The 21,292-nt window shown below is 45.4% G+C and overlaps 1 protein-coding gene across 7 annotated transcripts in view; it reads right to left on the bottom strand.

Annotated features, from left to right (window-relative positions):
- The window catches only part of USP13 (ubiquitin specific peptidase 13), a 130,986-nt gene extending 111,457 nt beyond the window's left edge, over positions 1 to 19,529 (bottom strand). For all 7 annotated transcript variants that reach the window (XM_081571043.1, XM_081571044.1, XM_081571040.1 and 4 more), the window contains exon 1: positions 19,296 to 19,529. In XM_081571043.1, the coding sequence (XP_081427169.1) occupies positions 19,296 to 19,469 (174 nt within the window). In that variant the 5' untranslated portion in view covers positions 19,470 to 19,529. The remainder of the gene's footprint in view (positions 1 to 19,295) is intronic.
- Between the last annotated feature and the right edge of the window lie 1,763 nt (positions 19,530 to 21,292).

The raw sequence follows: 21,292 nt of genomic DNA, 5'->3' as shown, positions 1-21,292 counted from the left end.
AGCAAATCCAGGTCCAGGACAAATTACATACCAGCACCAGGGAGGGCTGTGACTCACACTCGTGCGCAAGGGAGACAAAAAGAACAAGAACGCGGTACTTCGTAGCATGTTATTTAAAAAAAAATAAGAGGGAGGAAAAAAGAGATGAACTAAACTAACTATTAATAGAGAAAAGAAATAACCAGCATGCTCAAGAAAAGATTTGCTTAGTGATTTATGGTGCATCCATGAAGTGTAACAAACACTCTTCAGCCATTTAAAATTGACTTGCGGGGACTTCCCTGGTGGTCCAGTGGTTGAGAATATGCCTTCCAATGCAGGGAACGTGGGTTCAAGCCCACTTGCCACAGGGGAACTAAACCCATGTGCCACAACTAGAGGGCCTGAGCGCTGCAACAAGACCTGACATGGCCAAAAATAAATGTGTTTTAAAAATGAAATACAAATAAAACTGATTTGAGATGAGTATTTACTAATAGGAAAAGCTGTACATGGTATTTCTGAGTGAAGAAAGCAAATAACAAAAGACTGTGTATGATGTGCTATGTAACATACACAACACATACATACTCCATGACACAGGATATATCATATCGGCATTGGGAGATGAGATGGGATTTTTTTTTTCTTCACAGTCTTTTGGCATTTTCTAATTTTTCTTCAGGAATATGGATTAACATTTTAATAATAAAAACAGAAATATTTTTCTTAACTGAATGTATTTAGAATCAGACAATAGAACAGGCACTCATTCCAATGTTTCCTTTTCTTAAACCAAGTTTTCCTTAGGCTTCACAACTTCGCCTTTAAGGGGCTGGCTATTCTTGCTACTCCAAGCAAAAGCATGGTTTGAAATAACTAGGAGATTATCTCAGAACAAGTAGCTAAGGAAATATGGTAACACACCACAAGTAAGAGAGATGATTAAGGAGGCAGACAAGAAAGTGATTACAACTGAGAAAAAAATGAAACTAATCAAGGACACTGTACCCCAGTTGGATGTCATCCAAGTTTACAGAAGGGGATGGTCTGTGCAGAGTCTGGAAAAGAAGCTGTGAGAGCATGTGGTTGTGATGTCTTCTCCGCGGGTGCAAGAGAAGAGGGTTGGGAGGATGTGGGACAGGAAGAGTTTATTCAGCAGAGAGAGAGACAAGCAAGCTTGGTGTCCTGATAACATCTGCATCCTAGCAAGGAGAGAGAAAAATAACAAAGAGGCATAAAAGATAATTTCTGACAGAGATAAAAGTGACAGAGGAGCCTGAGATTGGAACAAGAGAGTTGGGGTCTTGATACAGCATGGTGGGGGTGGGAGAAACATGGTGTGGGTGGGGGGAGGGAGGGCTTCCTGGAAGGGCAAGATCTCAGAATGAGGGACCAGACAAGCAAAATGAAAAAAGAGCACACACTGTAGATGAGAAAGCCTTTGCAAAGGCCACAACTCCAGGAAAAGCTTGGCTGTGTCGTCAAAGGGACAGAGAGAAACTCAGGGTGCTGGAGTGGAGGGAGAGAGAAGACAGGCCTGTAGAGGCGCTGGGGGGTTCCCAGGTGAGAAGCACCATAATCTCATCTACTTTTTTAAAGATCATTCTGGCTACCACAGAGAAAATTATGGAGAGAGGACCCAGAGAATACGTGGTTCCCAAGCTACCATAAAGCCTAGACTCCTGCTGTCCAATTCAGTGGCCACTAGCCACGTGCGAGTACTTCAATCTAAATTAGAGTAGGTGACAAAAAAAAAAAATCAGTTTCTTGGTCACACTGGCCACATTTCAAGTGCTCAGTAGTTACATGGGGCTAGGGGTTACCACACTGGGCAGTGCAGACATGGAAGAGTTCCATCATCCCAGAAAGCTCTTTTAGACAGCCCTGTCTAAACAAGGTAAGACGATAGCTGAGCCTGGGGGAGGCAGAGGAGGAAGACGGGAAAGGGGCTGAGGGCAGAGATGGGGAAACTGGGGCAGATTCAGGATATAACTTTAGTATACAGCTCAGAAGCGCAAAAGACAGAACTGTAGAAGTGTGTGAGAAAGGGCGGTTAGAGGTCAACCCCTAAACATTTTGACTCATTACTTCATAAGACTTCCCATCTCCCTCTGCTCAACTCTTTCATCAAGCAACCATCTGCCTATTAATTTAGCCTCTCGGGTCCTTCTGTACCTGAATGATATATATGAATATTCCAATGACCGGAGCACAGATTGCCCAGTACAATCTGGCTCCTAGAGCAAAACAAAGAGACAACAGTTTTAGAATACAAAAATTTAGTGCATGCAGATGGGAAGCAAATGTGCAATAAGAAAGTAAAACAAAGTTCCAGGTCTAGTGCAGCAAGCATGCAATCCACAGAAAGGGGAAATAGAGAAAAAGTACCATCAAAAAAATATATAGGCTGAATAGAAGGAAAGACTCAAACCGTTCACTAGTAGAACAGAACTCCCAGAATACAACATTTGCAAAATCCCAAACCCCGGTTTCCACAGCAAATCCACAGAAATAAATCTGTCCATATCAGCTATCTGTCAGATATCAGGTATGCTGTATTTCATGGGGTCGCAAAGAGTCAGACGCGACTGAGTTACTGAACAACAATATCAGCTAAAAAAAAAAAAAAGAAATGCATATAGTCCCAAGAGACTGTCGGCCTCTCTGCTAAACGTTGATAAATCCTGCTTGTACCCAAGAAGTGTTAAGATTCTCTCTGCAGGGAACTCTTGCACCTTAGAGCTGCACAGCCTGGTCCCAGACACTAGAGGCACAGTCCGAGCAGCCAGGTTTTGACACGCTGTAAATTCACTGTTTCACAGAGGCATCATTTATTAACTTTTCCCCTAATCATAAAACAAAATCCTTGCTCTGGGTATTTGGAGCAATGAGGATGCTGTCACCTGAACAGCTAGGAAGGGTTTGGGCAGAACAAGAGGAGGAGCAGTTACTATGATGCTCACAGGACAGACAGGCAAAATAAAAACTGTGAGAGGATGAAGACGAGGTGAACATCTTCAGCAGCACTGAACTGAAGCTATAATCCATCTAAGTAATTCCGAGCATACATCTTTTTTAAAGAATGTGAAACTGCTTTGTTGAAGGTAAAAAACCTCTTAAAGTCAGAGGTCTTCTTATTTTTAAGAATAGATGGCTTTCTTCAGGATGTGTTTCCCCTGATAAACTACATTATACACAGAGATTAGGCTTCCAGACTAACTCATAAAAGCCCATCAATAAGAGCTAAATCTGAGTATGAATAACAGCCCCGATGGCGCAGACAGTAAAGAATCCGCCCGCAGTATGGGAGACCCGGGTTCGATCCCTGGGTCGGGAAGATCCCCTGGAGAAGAAAATGGCAACCCACTCCAGTATTCTTACCTGGAGAATCTCATGGACAGCCAGGCTACATCCATGGGGTCACAAAGAGTCGGACACAACTAAGCGACTAACACACACACACACACCAGCCCTGAACAGAGCTCCCCTCAAGGAGGCCAGCAAACACTCATGCCCAAGGCGTTCACTATAGAACAGAGCCTCACAAAGAACTACTAAGTACAGGATGTCCCTCTGTGGTAACCTCAAGACCCTCTAGATCCCATTTCACTTTCTTCTCGGAGGGATCTCTCCACCACATCTCACTAAAGAGAGGGATAGCAATAAGGAACATTCCACGAGCAGCCATGAGTACAACCTTACAAGGGAGGTAATACAGAAGGGAAAAATCAAGGCTCAGAGAAAGGTAGCCAAAGCAAGGCACTCGAAGAAGTCCTGTTGCTATTAAGTAGTAAGAAGTATGGCGGGAGGAGTGGGATGGAATTGGGACCCAGGCCAGTCTGGGCCCCACATGCTTCCAGGTGCACATGAGGAGCAGATGTCATTCCGGTGGCAGGAGCTAGGTGGGTGGCTGTCGGTAAGCACAGGCTGTCAGGGGGCAGGAGGGAGGTGCTTGGAGAAAAGAGCAGATCCGTCTCTTTTTTCAAGGCTGTTTCATTCCAAGAAAGCAGAAAAGGCAGACAAAGGAGAGCCACCCCACTCAAGCGAGTAGCTTGGGCTGGGTGCTCTGCTAGGCTATCCTGCAAGGGATGGGAGAAGCTGGAGCAGGCCCTGCCGGCTCCACTCCCCAAACGTGAAAAGGACAGCTAAATTCTTGGAGGTGGCCCATCCAGGCTGAGGGCTCCCTGACAACAGCAGTGGGAAGACCCACCGTTGTGGGGGCTCCAAGATGCTAGTGAAGCATCTGCAGGGTTTGGCGGCCTCCATATTAACTTCCTTGGACTGCAAGGAGATCAAACCAGTCAATCCTGGAAATCAAGGAAATCAGTCCTGAATATTCATTGGAAGGACTGATGCTGAAGCTGAAGCTCTAATACTTTGGCCATCTAATGTAAAGAGCCAACTCATTGGAAAAGACCCTGATGCTGGGAAATACTGAGGGCAAGAGGAGAAGGGATGACAGAGGATGAGATGGTTAGATGGCATCATCGACCCAATGGACGAAGTTTGAGCAAACTCTAGGAGACAGTGAAGGACAGGCAAGCCTGGCGTGTTGCATGCAGTCCATGGGGTCACAAAGAAATCAAACACGACTGAGTGACTAAACAACAACTTCAGCTACTAAACTATTAGTGGTCACACTCTGCTGGTTGGGGGTCTGGAAAGACAGCCCACACCAACTGAGGCTGCTTCCAAAACCCCAGGCTGGAAATGCTGCCCCAGGTTCCTGTCTTGATTTTTTCTGGAACTGGAGCCAATCAGCAGGAAGCCAAGAGGCCTGTGCTAGTTGCTGCCCCCTCAATAACCCTGGGGGCAAAAATCCCAGGAGCAAAGCAGTGGGACCCTGGGGCTCTTAGAAAGGAAGGGCTACTCACAAATCCTGGGTCTCTAAACTAGGGGCTGCCAGACCCTGCAGTCTGAACACTGACTTCTGAGCACCATGCCAGTCTGCAGTTTTCCCCGAGGGCACACAGTAGTTGCCCATTGCATCTGACCGACTCACCTCCCTCATCTATGTCCTTGATTCAGTCCATCTTCCAGTGTACCAGCTGTGAAGTCATCTTTACCTCCTCCCACACCTTCTCCCACTGCGTATTCTGTCACCAAGTTGAAAACCACAGCCTCCATGGAAATCTCTACCAAGTTAGTCCTACCACCCCAGTACCTCTATCCCCACTGCCAACACCCTCATGAAGGCAACCCCCTCTGATATTACAAGAAACTCCTGGGAATTACTATGCAAAGTCTTCTCACTTTCCGACCTATTCCTCATTTCATTTCCAGAACAGTCACACGGCCTCATGCTGTTCCCTTGCTCTTAAGCGGCCTTCTAGTCTAATCTTATCAAGACAATCTCCATCACCCACAGAGATGTCAGCCTTGCCTTCCAGTCTCCCCAGTAATCCTCTCTCCCATTAGCCAGTGAAGGCTCTCACATACACACCGAGCTTGCTCCCACCTCCACGCCTTGTCTCTCCTGCTCCAAAATGCCCCCTCTTCAGATCCCACCTGACTGTCCAGGCCAACAACTCTTCCAGTCTTTACCTACTCCTCCTGTGCCTGAGATCTCCATTCAGAGCCACACCGTTCACAATTTGACTATCCTAACAGTGCTTCAGGGTCTAACCTCAAGATGCATCAGGGCTGACATCCCATCTCTGTCACATACAAGTCTTTGAACATGCTACCAAACCTCCCTGACTCTCAGCTTCCTCTTCTATAAAACAGGACAACAACAGTAACTGTCATTTATAAGTCAATTACTATTGTAATTAAATGAGGCGGTGTGTATAGAAGCACCTCATTTGGTATTTGACTCATTACAGACACTCCACTATGACAGAAAGATCCAGGTCATACCCTCTTTTCCTGCGGTCCTCTGTTTCTCTCCTAATACTCACACCTCCACCATAGCACTGAGAGCAGTACTGGAGGCATAGGAGGCTCAAAATAAGTATGAGTCCTTGCTAACTGACACAAAACAAAATCTTTTATTTTTAATCTTACCTCAGGAAGCACATATTCTTTTGTACCTTAAGCAACATCTCTAGTTCTGAGGCATGTTCAGATTCATCAAATTCTTGTCATTACTGCCTTGTCCTGCTGTTCCAGCTCCAAAAATAGGTGCTCTTGTTCACATCTCCCCTGCACATGGGGACAAGTGTCGTCCTGGGCTGATCACCCATAACACTGGACATGAGCAGCAGCACGGAGGCCTGGGCGATGTTCACAGAGACCAGCTCTCGTGTCATCTCCCCAGGATCACCATGTGTGATTACTTTCACTAAGACCCTGGGGCATCTAGAATCACAATACACCAAACACTCAGCAAGTACCTGCAACACCTTTCCCTCACTTTTCAAGCTTATAACTTTCCAGATACTACGATAAAATAAAAATACAGTATTGGTTATTTTTAAGAACATGTTTTATTCTAAAATGTATGCTTATGATTTTTTTTAAATAGAAAAACAGAAAAGATACAGCTTTACTAGCAGAGGTTCACAAAACGGCACAGCTTTCTGCCCTCTACTGTTTTGTGTCTGGCTGTGTCGCTTGGCTTACAGGATTTTAGTTCACTGACCGGGGATTGAACCCAGGCAGTGAAAACACCAAGTTCTAACCACCGAACCACCAGTCAATTCCTTCAGTCCTCTACTCTTTTCCCTTTAATTCTCTAAGATCTCAGTTACTCTGTATCTTCAACAATCAGTACCTCAACCATGATAGAGATGGACAATAAATCTCTAGCCCAACTTGGGGGTGAGGGTGTGGAGAACACCCCAGGAAAATACCTGAGCTGGGTTTTAGGGATCAGTGGGGTGCAGGGGGTGAAGGGTTGGGAGAAGGCATTCCAAGCTAAGGGAAGAGTACAGGCCCCCACGCAGAGGAATGAAAGCATGGAGCATTTGGAGAGAGAGTCCTTAAGGACAAAGGGAATGCAGGCAGTAGGCAGGTGCTGAGACAACACTAGCAAGGAAAGTTAGATCAGCATGGTAAACTGACTTGTTTACTATGTTTACATTAGTGCTGTTGAAAATTCCTAGGCAGGGAAATGACAAGACCCATGTTTCAGAGAAACAACTGGGAATGCAATGTGACAGATGGAAGGGAGGTAAGGAAGTTAGTTAATACGTTTCTGCAGGAGTCTAGGCAAGAGGTGACTAGAACCTGAGCCTTAGCAGTGTAGGAGAGAGGAGGCCAAGTTGGAACCCTGTCACTAATGGGAAGTGACATAAAAGAGAGAGGAATACACTACATTCACAGCAACATTATCCAAATAGCCAAAAGGGGGAAGCCACCCAAGTGTCCATTGACCGTTGAATGGATAAACAAAATGTGGTCTATATACATGAAATTAAAAGACGCTTACTCCTTGGAAGGAAAGTTATGACCAACCTAGACAGCATATTAAAAAGCAGAGACATTACTTTGCCAAAAAAGGTCCATCTAGTCAAAGCTATGGTTTTTCCAGTAGTTATGTGAGGGTTGTACTATAAAGAAAGCTGAACATCAAAGAATTGATGCTTTTGAACTGTGGTGTTGGAGAAGACTCTTGAGAGTCCCTTGGACTGCAAGGAGATCCAACCAGTCCATCCTAAAGGAGATCAGTCCTGGGTGTTCATTGGAAGGACTGATGTTGAAGCTGAAACTCCAATACTTTGGCCACCTCATGTGAAGTGCTGACTCACTTGAAAAGACCCTGATGCTGGGAAAGACCGAGGGCAGGAGGAGATGGGGATGACAGAGGATGAGATGGCCAGATGGCATCACTGACTCAATGGACATGAGTTTGGGTGAACTCCGGGAGTTGGTGATGGACAGGGAGGCCTGGCGTGCTTCGGTTCATGGGGTCGCAAAGAGCCGAACACGACTGAGCAACTGAACTGAACTGGTCTATATACATACAATGGAATATTATTCAGCTTTAAAAGGGAAGGAAATTTGGACACATGCTACAACATTCATGAACCTTGAAAACAAAGTAAGTGAAATAAGCCAGTCACAAAAGGATAAATTCCACTTATGTAAAATACCTAGAACAGTCGAACTCATAGAGACAGGAAGTAGGATGGTGTTTGCCGGGGGCTGGGAAGGAGGAGGAATGTGGAATTACTGTTTAATTGAGACAGAGTTTCAGTTATGCAAGATGAAAAGCATTCCAGAGATGGGTAGTGGTGATGGCTGCACAACAATGAGAATCTACTTTATACCACTGAAGTATACACTTAAAATGGTTAAGATGGTCAATTTTATGTTGTGAGTGTTTTACACAACTGTTTAAAAAGAATGAGAGGGAGAGGGAGCAGAGTGGATGACCAGGTACATCCTCCAGCCTGGGGCACTAAATTAACCGCAGCGCTTGAACCGAGCTCCATCCACAGGAAGAAGAATGCAGGAGAGTGAAATGAGAATTCAGAGTTGCACAGGTTACCAGGTTTAACATGAGCTGAGAACACAAACGTTCCCAAAAGGTTTCCTGACAGATCAGCATCAACTGTTACATTTCAAAGCTCTAAAACTGATACAACTTTAAAGGTAATTAACTACTGACAAAAAGAGATGGCAAGTGACTTCTTGATTATTAGATGAGAAAAGTAGGATTCTAGGGTACGAAGGGCTGATCACAAACATATGTCAATTTCACTCCTTTCTGAAACCCAAATAAAAGAACATTTAAGTGATATTTTAAAACATAAACCACAAAATCTGGAAACTAGACTGCAGGTGGATAAGCTCTAAAGACTAAGATGAGCTGACAAAGCTGAACCCTAGGCTTACAAGAAGGAAGACAAGATCCAATCTGATTTACACCCCAGAATTTCCAAAAGACTCTAAATAACTAGAACTGGACATGGAACAACCGGTTCAAAATTGGAAAAGGAGTATGACAAGGCTGTATATTGTCACCCTGTTTATTTAACTTACATGCAGAATACATCATGCAAAATCCTGGACTGGATGAATCACAAGCTGGAATCAAGATTGCCAGGAGAAATATCAAGAACCTCAGATATGCAGATGATATCACTCTAACGGCAGAAAGTGAAAAGGAACTAAAGAGTCTCTTGATGAGGGTGAAGGAGGAGAGTAAAAAAGCTGGCTTGAAACTCAATATTTAAAAAACTAAGATCATGACACCAGGTCCCATCATTTCATGGTAAACGGAAGGTGAAAAAGTAGAAACAGTGACAGATTTTATTTTCTTGGGCTCCAAAATCACAGCAAATGGTGACTGCAGCCATGAAATGAAAAGATACTTGCTCCTTGGAAACCTAGACACACATTAGAAAGCAGAGACATCACTTTGCTAACAAAGGTCCATATAGTTAAAGCTATGGTTTTTCCAGGAGTCATGCACGGATATGAGAGTTGGACCATACAGAAGGCTGAGCGCTGAAGAACTGATGCTTTTCAAATGGTGGTGCTGATGAAGACTCTTGAGAGTCCTTTGAACAGCAAGGAGATCAAACCAATCAATTCTAAAGGAAATCAACCCTGAATATTCACTGGAAGGACAGATGCCAATGCTCTACTACTTTGGCCACCTGATGAGAAGAGCTGACTCACTGGAAAAGACCCTGATGCTGGAAAAGACTGAAGGCAGGAGAAGAAGGGGGTGACAGAGGATGAGATGGTTAGATAACATCACCAATTCAATGGACATGAATTAGAGCAAACTCCAGGAGATACTGGAGGACAGGGGAGCTTGGTGTGCTATAGTCCATGGGGCCACAAAGAGTTGGACACAACTTAGCGACTGAACAACTCCAGCTTACTCTGAAATTGGGGTGAAAAGGAGTTAAAATAAAGAGGAAAAGTTGAAAATCTGTGTAGGTAACACTCAGGGCTCCAGATTCCTTCTCCATTCCAAGAAGTCTCTCCCCACACTGTTGTTGCAGTCGTTCAGTTGTGTCCTCCCACACTAGCAAACTACTGACTTATTCTCTATAGCAGGTAAAAACAGAATGCAGGTCTGTGGGACAATGGGCTCAGTTAAAAATAGGGGTGCCACAATACACAGAGACTTAGACATGTATGTGTCATGTACGTGTATCAGTCCAAAATTGGTCAGAAAATACAAACTATTTTAGGTATTTCAGGCAGGAAGGTATTTAACACAGGGAAATAGAGGGACAAAATCAAGGGAAGAGTTGTAAGAGCCAAGGTCAGAGAAACCACTACTCAAGTTCAGGAAATCAGAACACACAAACATCACAAGAAACTGCACAAATGATCCCAGCTCCCCCCATGACTGATGTCCCCATGAGTCCCAGAAGGACACACTCACATCTGCCATGTGCAATAGCAACAGTAGCTTCTTCTCTTTCACCTTCCAAATCTCTCTGCCAGAACCAAAATCAGAATCCTGCCATCAAGGATGGGGATCAAAACAAGGATAGGGTTGAGAACCAGGAGACAATATATGAAATAGCTGGTATTCAATATCCAGATGCTGAGACCACCCTCATCCTCTTCTGCTCAGCTCCCTGAGTCCTGGCAGATAGATCTTCAGTTTCCAGACAAGCAATAACAAAAGTCTCCTAACCAGTGGTCAAAGGAAAAAAAATCACGATACAACAACACAAGGTTCCCCAAAGAAACAGCCCAGCCAGATGACCCTACAATAAAACTTACAAGCAACAGAATAAAGAATTCTCTTCTCTGAAAGAACCAACAATTTCCAGGTCCACATATTATTATTAATAGTCGCAGTTTTCAAAGAGTCAAATTCTGTCAAGTTTTAATTTGCTTTAAAAAGAATGAACCTGTAGAATATGACATTGTGGTTGAGCTAAGATTAACAAGTTACTTGATCACCACAAGTGTGAAAAAGTGAATCAACAAAAACCACAGTGCAGGCAGGATAAGTCACTGGAGTAACCAGCTGTACTTTTGCTGCCTAAACTCTAGAACTTTGGTTTTCAAAGAATGGCCTGGAGACCCTGTGATGCCCCAAGACCCTTCAAGGGACCTGGGAGGTCACAACTATTTCCATAATGAACTTACTTGTCTTTTTTCACTCATATTCTCTCATGAGCATTTCTCAGAGTCTATATGTCATCTGATGACATCATCACTCTAACAGCTAATAGAATGGAAGTTGTTTTAAGTTTTTCTGTCTTAATTTCTAGCATAGTAAATATCAATAGATAGAAACCACACAAAAGCTCTTTGAAGTCCTCAAAAATGTTTAAGTAAAGGCTCCAAAAAGCTTGAGAATTCTTACTGTAAAACAACTTTTTAGTTAGTTGCTTTTGGAAGAGAAATTTTTTGTTTGTTTAAATAATTTTATTTATTTTTGGCTGTGCAGGGTTTTCATGCGGGCTACTCTCTAGTTGCGGCGTGTGGATTTCTCCCTCCAGCAGCTTCTCTTGTTGCAGGGCACAGGCTCTAGAGCACTGGCTGAATAGTTGTGGCACGCAGGCTTAGCTGTTCCCCAGCATGTGGGATGTTCAGTGACCAGGGACCAGTCCTGTATATCTTACATCAGAAGGCAGATTCTTTACCACTGAGTCACCAGGAAAGCCCAGAAGGGAACTTTCGATATGTGAAACCAATTATACTTAAAGTTCACACCTTCAAAGAGGAAAAAAAAAAAGTGTAAATTTCTAAATTTTGCTTTACTATCTTATATCTGTTTATCCATTAGAAGGAGGATCTTTCCACTTAGATCCTAAATTATTTTTCCCCCTGGGAAACAAGTAAACCCTATAATGGCAAGTTGTATTGCCCAGAAGGCAGCATACACAGCACAACAGTAAAAAGCACCGTTTCTACCGGGATTCAGACAGATACTTGTATATCACTGATCACAGCAGCTTTATTCCTGATCCTCAAAAGGTAGAAACCACCCAGATGTCCATCCACAGATGAATGGATACACAAAATGTGGTCTATAGGAAATACAGAATATCATGCCCTCTCCGGAAGGAAATTCTGACACATATTGCAACATGAATGAACCTTGAAAAGATACAAAGTGAAATAAACCAGACACAAAAGGACAAATACTCTGTGATCCCAGTTACATGTGGTATCTGCTGCTGCTAAGTCACTTCAGTCGTGTCCAACTCTGTGCGACCCCATAGACGGCAGCCTACCAGGCCTCGCCGTCCCTGGAATTCTCCAGGCAAGAACGCTGGAGTAGGTTGCCATTTCCTTCTCCAATGCATGAAAGTGAAAAGTGAAAGTGAAGTCACTTAGTCATGTCCGACTCTTCACGACCCCATGGACTGCAGCCCACCAGGCTCCTCCGTCCATGGGATTTTCCAAGCAAGAGTACTGTACATATGTGGTATCTAGAATGTGCAAATTCACAGAGACAGAAAATAGAACAGTGGTTACCAGAGGCTGGAGGTAGTGGGAGATGCAAAGTTATTGCTTCATGGGTGCGGAGTCTCAGTTCGGGATGATAAAGAAATTCTGGAAATGGATGGTGATAATGGTTGCACAGCAATGTGAATGTACTTACAGCACTGAATTATACAATTAACATGGTTAAAGTGGTATAAATAAGGAACAAAAAGAGATTCTAGAGCCAGATAACCTGGATTCAAAACTCAGGTCTACCACTTAATATTTTGTGTGACTTTTGTGCTTCAGTTTCCTCATCTGCAAAATGATAATAACACACAGCATAAGGTTGTTTTGAGGATTACATGAGTTAACATATGAATAAACACATGCCTAGAATGCTGCCAGGCACCTGGTGAACACCCTGTCACTGACTCTCAAACTTTGGCATGCCTCAGAATCACCTGGAAAGCCTATTCAAATCAGGCTTGCTAGACCCCCAATCCCGAGTGTCTGTTTCAGTGGTCTGCAAAGGGACCCAAGAATTGGCATGTCTACAGGTTCCCAGGACTTACTGGTGCTGCCTGTCCAGGAAGCACACGCTGAGAAGCACTGCTCTGTACAAATATTAGCTGTCATTGTTGTAATTAGCAATGTCTGAGGTAGTACCAGGCAAATCCACAAATACTGGGAGAAGGAAGGAAAGACAGAAGTATAGTTTCTCCCCTACTTACAGAATACTTCCCTTCTGGCCACCAAACGTGTGTGGGGGGCATGGGGAGAGGGTGTTTCTCCCACAGGAAGCAATTCTCCATCTCTCCATAGGCACCAAGTGCCCCACAATTGAACCCAATTAAGGAGCCTGGCGAGCTATAGCCCATGGGGTCGCAAAGAGTCAGACACAACTGAATGACCAACACACACTGACACTATTTACCTGGAGTTACCGTCACAGTCCGCACATGAAAGATTCAGCCCCACAAGACTGCTTCCCCCTGCTCCCCTACCTTAAACACCAGTGGCAAGGCTGGCTTATCACCTGTGCTTCTGAAGAACGGACTATAAATAGTATCCCACGAAGCCCTTCTCAGGTTCAATTAATTTGCTAGAGCGGCCCACAGAACTCAGGAAAACAATTTACTTACAGGATTATCAGCTTATTACAAAGGATGTTGCTGCTGCTGCTGCTGCTAAGTCTCTTCAGTCGTGTCCGACTCTGTGCGACTCCATAGGTGGCAGCCCACCAGGCTCCGCCGCCCCTGGGATTCTCCAGGCAAGAGTACTGGAGTGGGTTGCCATTTCCTTCTCCAGTGCATGAAAGGGAAAAGTGAAAGTGAAGTCGCTCAGTCGTGTCCGACTCTTCAAGACCCCATGGATTGTAGCCTACCAAGCTCCTCCATCCATGGGATTTTCCAGGCAAGAGTACTGGAGTGGGATGCCATTGCCTTCTCCGGACAAAGGATGTTAAAGGATATCAATGAGCAACCAGAAGAAGCGATAGACAGGGCAGGGGGAAAGGAGTGTGGAGTTCTGTGACCCTCAGCACTCTCCAACCCCAGAGTTCAGGGATTTTTGTTGTTGCTGTCTTCATCAGGCAGGTGAGAATGACTAAACCACTGGCCACTGTTGATTACATCAATCTCCAGTTCCTCTCCCCTCCCAGGAGGTAAGAGCTTCCCAGGTGGCTCAATATAAAGAATCCACCTGCCGGTGCAGGAGACGCAGGTTCAATCCCTGGGTGGGGAAGATCTCCTGGAGAAGGAAACAGCAACCCACTCCAGTATTCCTGCCTGGAAAATCCCACGGACAGAGGAGCCTGGCAGGCTACATGGGGTCCATGGGGTCGCAAAGAGCTGGACATATCTCAGTGACTGAACAACAACCCAGGAAATGAGGAGGGGCTGAAAGTTCCAACCTTCTAATCACTAGGTTGATTTCCCTGGCAACCAGGGGCCTTCCAAAAGCCTCTAATATAAACTCAGATGTGGCTGAAAGGAGATTGTTAAGCATAATAAAAGACACCTTCATGGCTCTTACCATTTAGGAAATTCCAAGAGTTTTAGGAGCTCTGTGCCAGGAATAGGAACAAAAGTCAAATATACATTTCTTACTGTAAATCACAGCATCACATAAGAATTTACTGAGCCCCTAATATGAAATTTTCCTACAAGGAGATGATCTCAAAGCCTTTCCCGATGGATATCTACACCAGCAACTACCAAACTGAGGCTCCCAGAGATTTGTAAAGACTCCCAAGGAAGGCAGAGAACCAACAGTGACCTCTCAACATCACTAAGAGATCTCAGAGCTTTGAAGAATGCGGGAAGAGCTCCTTTTTACAAAATAGTGCTGACACTGGAAGGGAAAAAGAGGTGAGGGGGACATGGCTTATGCTGGTCTCACAACCATTTTTGGGGTGTGTGCCCCTGCTCAACGTAGCAAGTGGCCTGACAGTCCTAGCCTCATGGCTGCACTGGAATCTCTCAATCCTCAGAGGCTGCTGGTCTCAGCAAACCTGCAGGGAGCCTACTTAGTCTCCCAGACACAAACACAAGCCTGGAAGAGTCTATGTGTTTCAGCCCTGGAGCACACCCTTGACCAATGGGCCACAGAAGCCAGCGGATAAACACTCTTTTCTTCCAGGTCCCGGGGCGGGAAGGTGATGCTGAGGAGCACTGATAGTTCCCCAGAGTCCGAGTGGGGAGCACGGGCCGAGTAACTCACCTTCGTTTGGCTTTCTATCCTTCCCTTTGTCCCTATTCCTTTGGACGTCCTTCCTCTTCTATTCCCTGGGATACCTTTCCAAAATAAAAGGCCTGGGCCAAAGCCCTTGTCTCAGTCTTCAATTGACCCCAGCTGAGACAGGACATAAGCTCAGCGCCCCACACTCACACAGGTGGAGCAGGGGCATAATTAGCAGCCAGCCCTGTGGCGCTGCTCCTCTCCTACCTAGAGCTCAGTACAAGGCTTTGCACCTGGTAGATGCTTTAAAACTACCAGTTAAGTGGGTAAAAAGAAATAAAATGATGGCAAACTATATAAGACAGGCTCTAACTGCTGTGTTGTACAACACAGACCCTAAGTAATGTTGGCTTCAGAGGAAAGGATGAAGTCTAAAGCAGAAGGAAAGGGCTGAGAAAGAGCTTTGAAAGATAACCAAGAGAAGAAGGTGGTCCTGAAAAGGGAAAAAAGTCTCCACAGGTTGAAGACCCAGAGTCTGGACTCCCCAGAGCTGGCAACCTAGAAAGGGGGAAGAGGTGGGACAAGGTATATTCAATGAAGGTGGGGCTCAGTAACTAAGGAGGAGAGAGTAGATTTTACATGTAGTTCATGAAGGTTGTGAGCAGAAGTATGAAACAATTTCCCCCACTTAACTACATCAAGGTTTCTACAGAACCCCTGACAACCACTTAGGCCTACAACTTCTTATCTCTTTCTTTTCTTCCTATGAAAGTGAAAGTGTTAGTAGCTTTTAGTCATGTCTGATTCTTTGTGACCCTATGGACTGTATGTAGCCCACAAGGCTCCCCTGTCCATGGAATTCTCCAGGCAAGAATATTGAAGTGGGTTGCCATTCCCTTCACCAGGGGATCTTCCTGATCCAGGGACTGAACCCAGATCTCCTGCATTGCAGGCAGATTCTTTACCATCTGAACCACCAGGGAAGCCCCGTTTCTTCCTATAGCAATTACTAATTGGCCAGGCACACATATTTATTTAATTCACAAAACAGCCCCATGAGGTAGGATCTATTATCGCCTTCATTTTGCAGACTGGAGAAACTGGGACACAGAGAAGTTACAAAGCTGGGTGACAGAGTTGGAATTCAAACCCTGCCAGTCCAGCTCTTTCTTTCACATTTGTCCCCCACAACAAAGTCCCACTTTCTACATGAGAATCCCACAAGATTCCTTTCCCAGTGTTTCCCATGTGGTGTATCCTTACCATTTTCATAACCTATAACCACAGTTAATTTTTATGTTTCCTAGACATTCATTGAGTTCCTGGTACATATACCAGATGCTGAGCCAGCAGCTGGGAACACAAAGCCCCCCTTTCCAAGTAGGTCCCATTACAGATCCTGCAAGATGAACCAGGTCCTGGAGAGGTGAACCTTAATGGTCACGGTGAGACAGTGGACCAAATTGGTAGGTGAAAAGACAAATTCTCACTCATTCCAAAATAACTGTTACTGGGCATCTGCTCTGTGCAAATCCCTAGCAGGTGGGAAGAAAGGAAGGAGAGGGACACCGAAATGAGTTGTCACGCTGTCCCACTTCACACCCACGAAGGTGAAGAATAGCAAAGGTGGTCACACCACACATTAGACATGGGAGACACAAAATAAAAATTTATCAATTCAGTCTTCCTCTAACACCCCTTTAAATCACATTACTCACAGGAGCTTTCCATAACTGACTGCATGAAATTCAAGATCCTATTCTTGGCATTCAAGGCCCCCATCTTCTATTCTACTCGGTTCTGACCTCACTTGCTTATCAAATCAGTCTTTTTCTTCCAAATACATTACTAGCAAATAAAAAGAAAATATTCACACTTTGTGTTTGCACATATAATTTACTTGGCCTAGAATGTTGTTCTATTTATTTCTAACCATCCTTATGTATGGCCATTTTCAAAAGTATTCAATGCAAGGATGGCTATTATTTCCACTCAGATGATTTTGGTCCTTTCTCTACCACAGTCCTACTGCACTGGTGGATTAAAGTCTCTGCTGTTTGGCACCAATGAATTTTGCTCTGTATGGTTCTTACAGGCATGCATGTAGCAGCTGGCACATAGTAGGTGCTCTAGAACCCTTATGAGATTCATGATGAAGTGTTAAATAAGTACCATAGGGAAAGATCTCGAATTATGCACTGTACTTTAATATAACTTGTTATAAAATCGTCTTTCTCTTCCTCCCTTGAAACATAAAGAAATATACTGATTCATCAGCCTTGTAAATAAGCCCAGTCTTCCCCAAGGAACTACTGTGACATGAATGAAATCAGTTTACACTGGACAAGATACTTTTAGAATAGTGTTTGGCACACAGTAAGCTTCCAATAACTATTTGTGAAAGTGAGTAAGATAATCAGCTTTTTTTCTTCACTCCTACCATACACTATCAAACAGGGTAACTCAGTTTAAACAAAGAGAAAGTAGATTTACCCACTTTACATGTATTATCCTAAAAGACTTGGGCTACTTTCCCCATGGCATGTACAATCTTCGATTGCTTAAGTTAATTAGGGTCATTCTTCTCCACCTTTAGAAGCTATTAGTGGAAACCTGCTCAACACTAGGGAGAAGGCGATGGCACCCACTCCAGTCCTCTCGCCTGGAAAATCCCACGGACAGAGGAGCCTGGTAGGCTGCAGTCAGTCCATGGGGTCGCTAAGAGTCGGACACGACTGAGCGACTTCACTTTCACTTTTCCCTTTCATGCACTGGAGAAGGAAATGGCAACCCACTCCAGTGTTCTTGCCTGGAGAATCCCGGGGACGGCAGAGCCTGGTGGGCTGCCGTCTATGAGGTCGCACAGAGTCGGACACGACTGAAGCAACTTGGCAGCAGCAGCAGCTCAACACTAGACACAAAATCTGAAAATGACATTTTCAGATACTTTGTGGATACAATGACACTGCTGACAGACACATTAAGTAGTGTGATCACAAGCCGCTAAGTAATAAATATAACCATTTCACTTCACACTACACACCTTTTTAAAAGAAAAAAAGTAATGAGCAAATAAATGAGACTTTCATCTCACAAACGATTATTAGCATAAAAGAAAAATATCACAGAAAGGACACGAATTCTGCAACTCCACTGTGTACAAAACAAAAAGCCTTGGAAATCAGCTGAAAGCAACTCACAAGATAATAAGGATACTTTGGAACATGTGCCATTTATCTGGCTCTTTTTTTTTCATCCAACAAAACATAATATGAATAAACTGTGTTAGACTATTGTTGTGAAACCTGCCTCGGTGCCTCCAATCTAGAAACCTCCCTTTTGCATTGAGATCTGCCGAGTGACACATGAGCTCTAAAGTGGGTGGATAAAAATAACCTGGTCCTCAAAAAGACGTGATAAACGCCAGACAGCTGAGTCACTTTGAAGCCCATTTTGACTCCCGAAAAAGACAATTCACCCTTTTTGCTTCTCACACATACACATGCAACCTGGTGAAAAACACACCAGCAGCGCCGGGTGGAAGGCGGTGGTGCGTCTCGACTTCCCCCGCCAGTCTCTGAGGTCACGACTCGCGCGATTGACCTTTTAATAATTTATACTGGTGCATTTCAGTCAAAGTGACTCGTTTAGGAGGGAAAGAGAAAGGATTCAGGAAACCGTAACAATCGAACAGACCCTAGATTTCTGCTGCCCCAGTGGAAGCACCCGAGGGTTTCTTCCGATGTTCTGACGGAAAGAAAAGGAGTGGGGAGTAATTTAAAGTGGAGAGAGAAAAGCTCAGAGAGGAAAGCAGAACCGTCCAGGAGTGGGAATCCCTGGGCAAAGCAAACGGTCCCAGAAAGAGGAGGGCTGCGTGCATCCGGAGTGAATCAACCTCGTCCGCCCACCCGCCCTCCGCGCTCGCCCCAAAGAGGACGCAAATCATCTGCAACGCACAGTTAAGATTAGGGAACTCTTCGACTCAGTATTTCAAACGGTGGCGCGGCTTTGGAACCGCTGCTAGGAATTGGGGTCCTGGCAGCCTAAGAAGGCTGGCGGAGCAAACCACCCCGGCCGCCCCGGGCTTCGGCTGCAGCAGCCCTGGGCAATCCAGCGCCGCCGGGCACCCAGTAGGCACTCCCTAAGTGTTTGCCGAACTGCCGTGCCCCTGAGCCAACTCTGGCGCCCGGAGGAGCGGGTCCCCAGCTGCCACTGCGTATCTTCTTCCCTCCTCCGCGCTTCACGTGCGGCCGAGTTCGGCGGCTCGCGGCCGCCCAGGCCGCGGGCACCGCGATCTCCCGCGAGGCGCCGTCCCGCCGCCGAGCCTCACTTACCGGGGAGTCGTAGGAGAAGGCGCACTCGTTCTTGTAGACCCTGTCCCCGGACCTGGGCACACGGATCGTGGGCATGTGGGGCACTAGCAGCTCGCCGATGTCTCCTGCAGCCATCTTCCTGCTGCTGCTGCCGCTGCCGCCCGGCATGCCGAACAGGGCGCCCCGGCGCTGCATGGCCGCGGCGCGCACTCGAGCCGAGCCGAGCGGAGCGCTGGGTCTGCCCACCTCGGCGGCGGCGGCGGCGGGCTGCGCGGGCGACGGGAGCCGAGCCGGGACGGGCGGGGAGAGCCGGCCGCGGGGCGGAGCGGGCACCCGGGGCCTGGGCTGGCGGGCGGGCTGGCGGGTGAAGGGGACGCTGCTATTTTTAATCCAATGGCGAATCGCCGGCCCAGCTGCAGCGTCAGGCGGGGCTCCCGGGAGCACCCGCTGCAGCGCGCGGGGAGGGGGCGCTGGAGAGGGGCCTGGGGCCCTGGCCGGGCTTGGCGGCTGGGGCGGAGGGCGAGTCTCGGGGGCGCAAGCCCCCGAGCCGGCTGCGGTGGGGCACCACCGTCCTGTTTTCTATCCTAAATTGCTAGTCTGCGAAGGGGCAACTCCGAGGCAGCCAACACAAAGGGCAGGATTTGAGATTTTTTAAACCGCTTGCTTTTAAACAACCAGGATAACAGCGGGGACGTACCCTGATTGGATAGGGGTGGGACTGTAGAACCTAAAGTGGGGCCCAAATCTAAATTTGTTTTTGGCACTTCGATGTTAATCTAAGACTTGTTCCTCACGTTTTTAAGATCTAAAGCTCAATGAAAGAGAATAGAGTAAGATTAAGTAAGGATAAATGTATATTTTTCCAGTAATACCGACATTCCTTCCGTATGGGGGAGAGTATCAAGATTTGAGGGAGAGGGTATATTTTCCTCTATCTTTGGAAAGTCTTCTCTGTGTGAACCATTTCAGTTGACTGATTTGGGATCTTACTGCGTACATACTTCTTCCCTGCCTTTGCATGTCCAGTTCCTTAAATAATAAATGGGAATAGGTTGGGGTGGGAGGTGATGTAGTAATCTGCAAAAACAGAGCATGTCTCACAGCATACTCTTATTTTCTTCAAAAAAAAAAAGCTCAGAACATGAATTCAATTCCACTGAGCTTCCCTAACTACATCTAATCTAAAAGGCAGGATACCAGTGACACCTACCAGTTAATGAAACAGAAAAAGTGACTCAGTACACTGATTTTTATGCAAATCAAAACTACAGTGAGGTATCACTTCACAGAGGGTCAGAATGACCATCATTAAAAAGTCTACGAACACAAATGCTGGAGAGGGTGTGGAGAAAAGGGACCTCTCCTACACTGTTGGTGGGAATGTAAGTTGGCACAGTCACTGTGGAAAATACTATGGAGGTTTCTCAGAAAACTAAAAATAGAAATTATCATATGATCCAGCAATCCCACCCCTGGACAGATACTCAGATAAAACTGTAAGTCAAAAAGGTACATGCTCCCCTATGTTCATAGCAGCACTATTCACAATAGCCAAGACATGGAAACAACCCAAGTGTCTGTCAACAGATGAATGGATAAAGATGCAGTACATATATACATTGAAATACTACTCAGCCATGAAAAAGAACAAAATAATGCCATTTGCAGCAACTTAGATACAACTACAGATTATCATACTAAGTGAAGTAAGTCAGAAAGACAAATACCATGTAATATCACTTATGTGTGGAATCTAAAATATGGCACAAATGAACCTATCTACAAAACAGAAATAGACTTACAGATATAGAGGACAGACTTGTGGTTGCCAAGGACAAGGGGAGAGAGAGAAAAGACTGGGAATTTGGGGCTGGTAGATGCAAACTATTACGTTTAGAATGGACGAACAACAAGGTCCTAATGTATAACACAGGGAACCATATCCAATCTCCTGTGATAAACCACAATGGAAAAGAATTAAAAAAAAAAAAAAGAATGTATGTATGTGTATAACTGAG

This window comes from Giraffa tippelskirchi, chromosome 2 (assembly GCF_054371585.1).
Source record: "Giraffa tippelskirchi isolate mGirTip1 chromosome 2, T2T-mGirTip1v1.2.pri, whole genome shotgun sequence".
NCBI classification, from domain to species: Eukaryota; Metazoa; Chordata; class Mammalia; order Artiodactyla; family Giraffidae; genus Giraffa; species Giraffa tippelskirchi.
The sequence above is the reverse complement of the archived record's forward strand: the minus strand, read 5'-3'. Positions and strand labels throughout refer to the sequence as shown.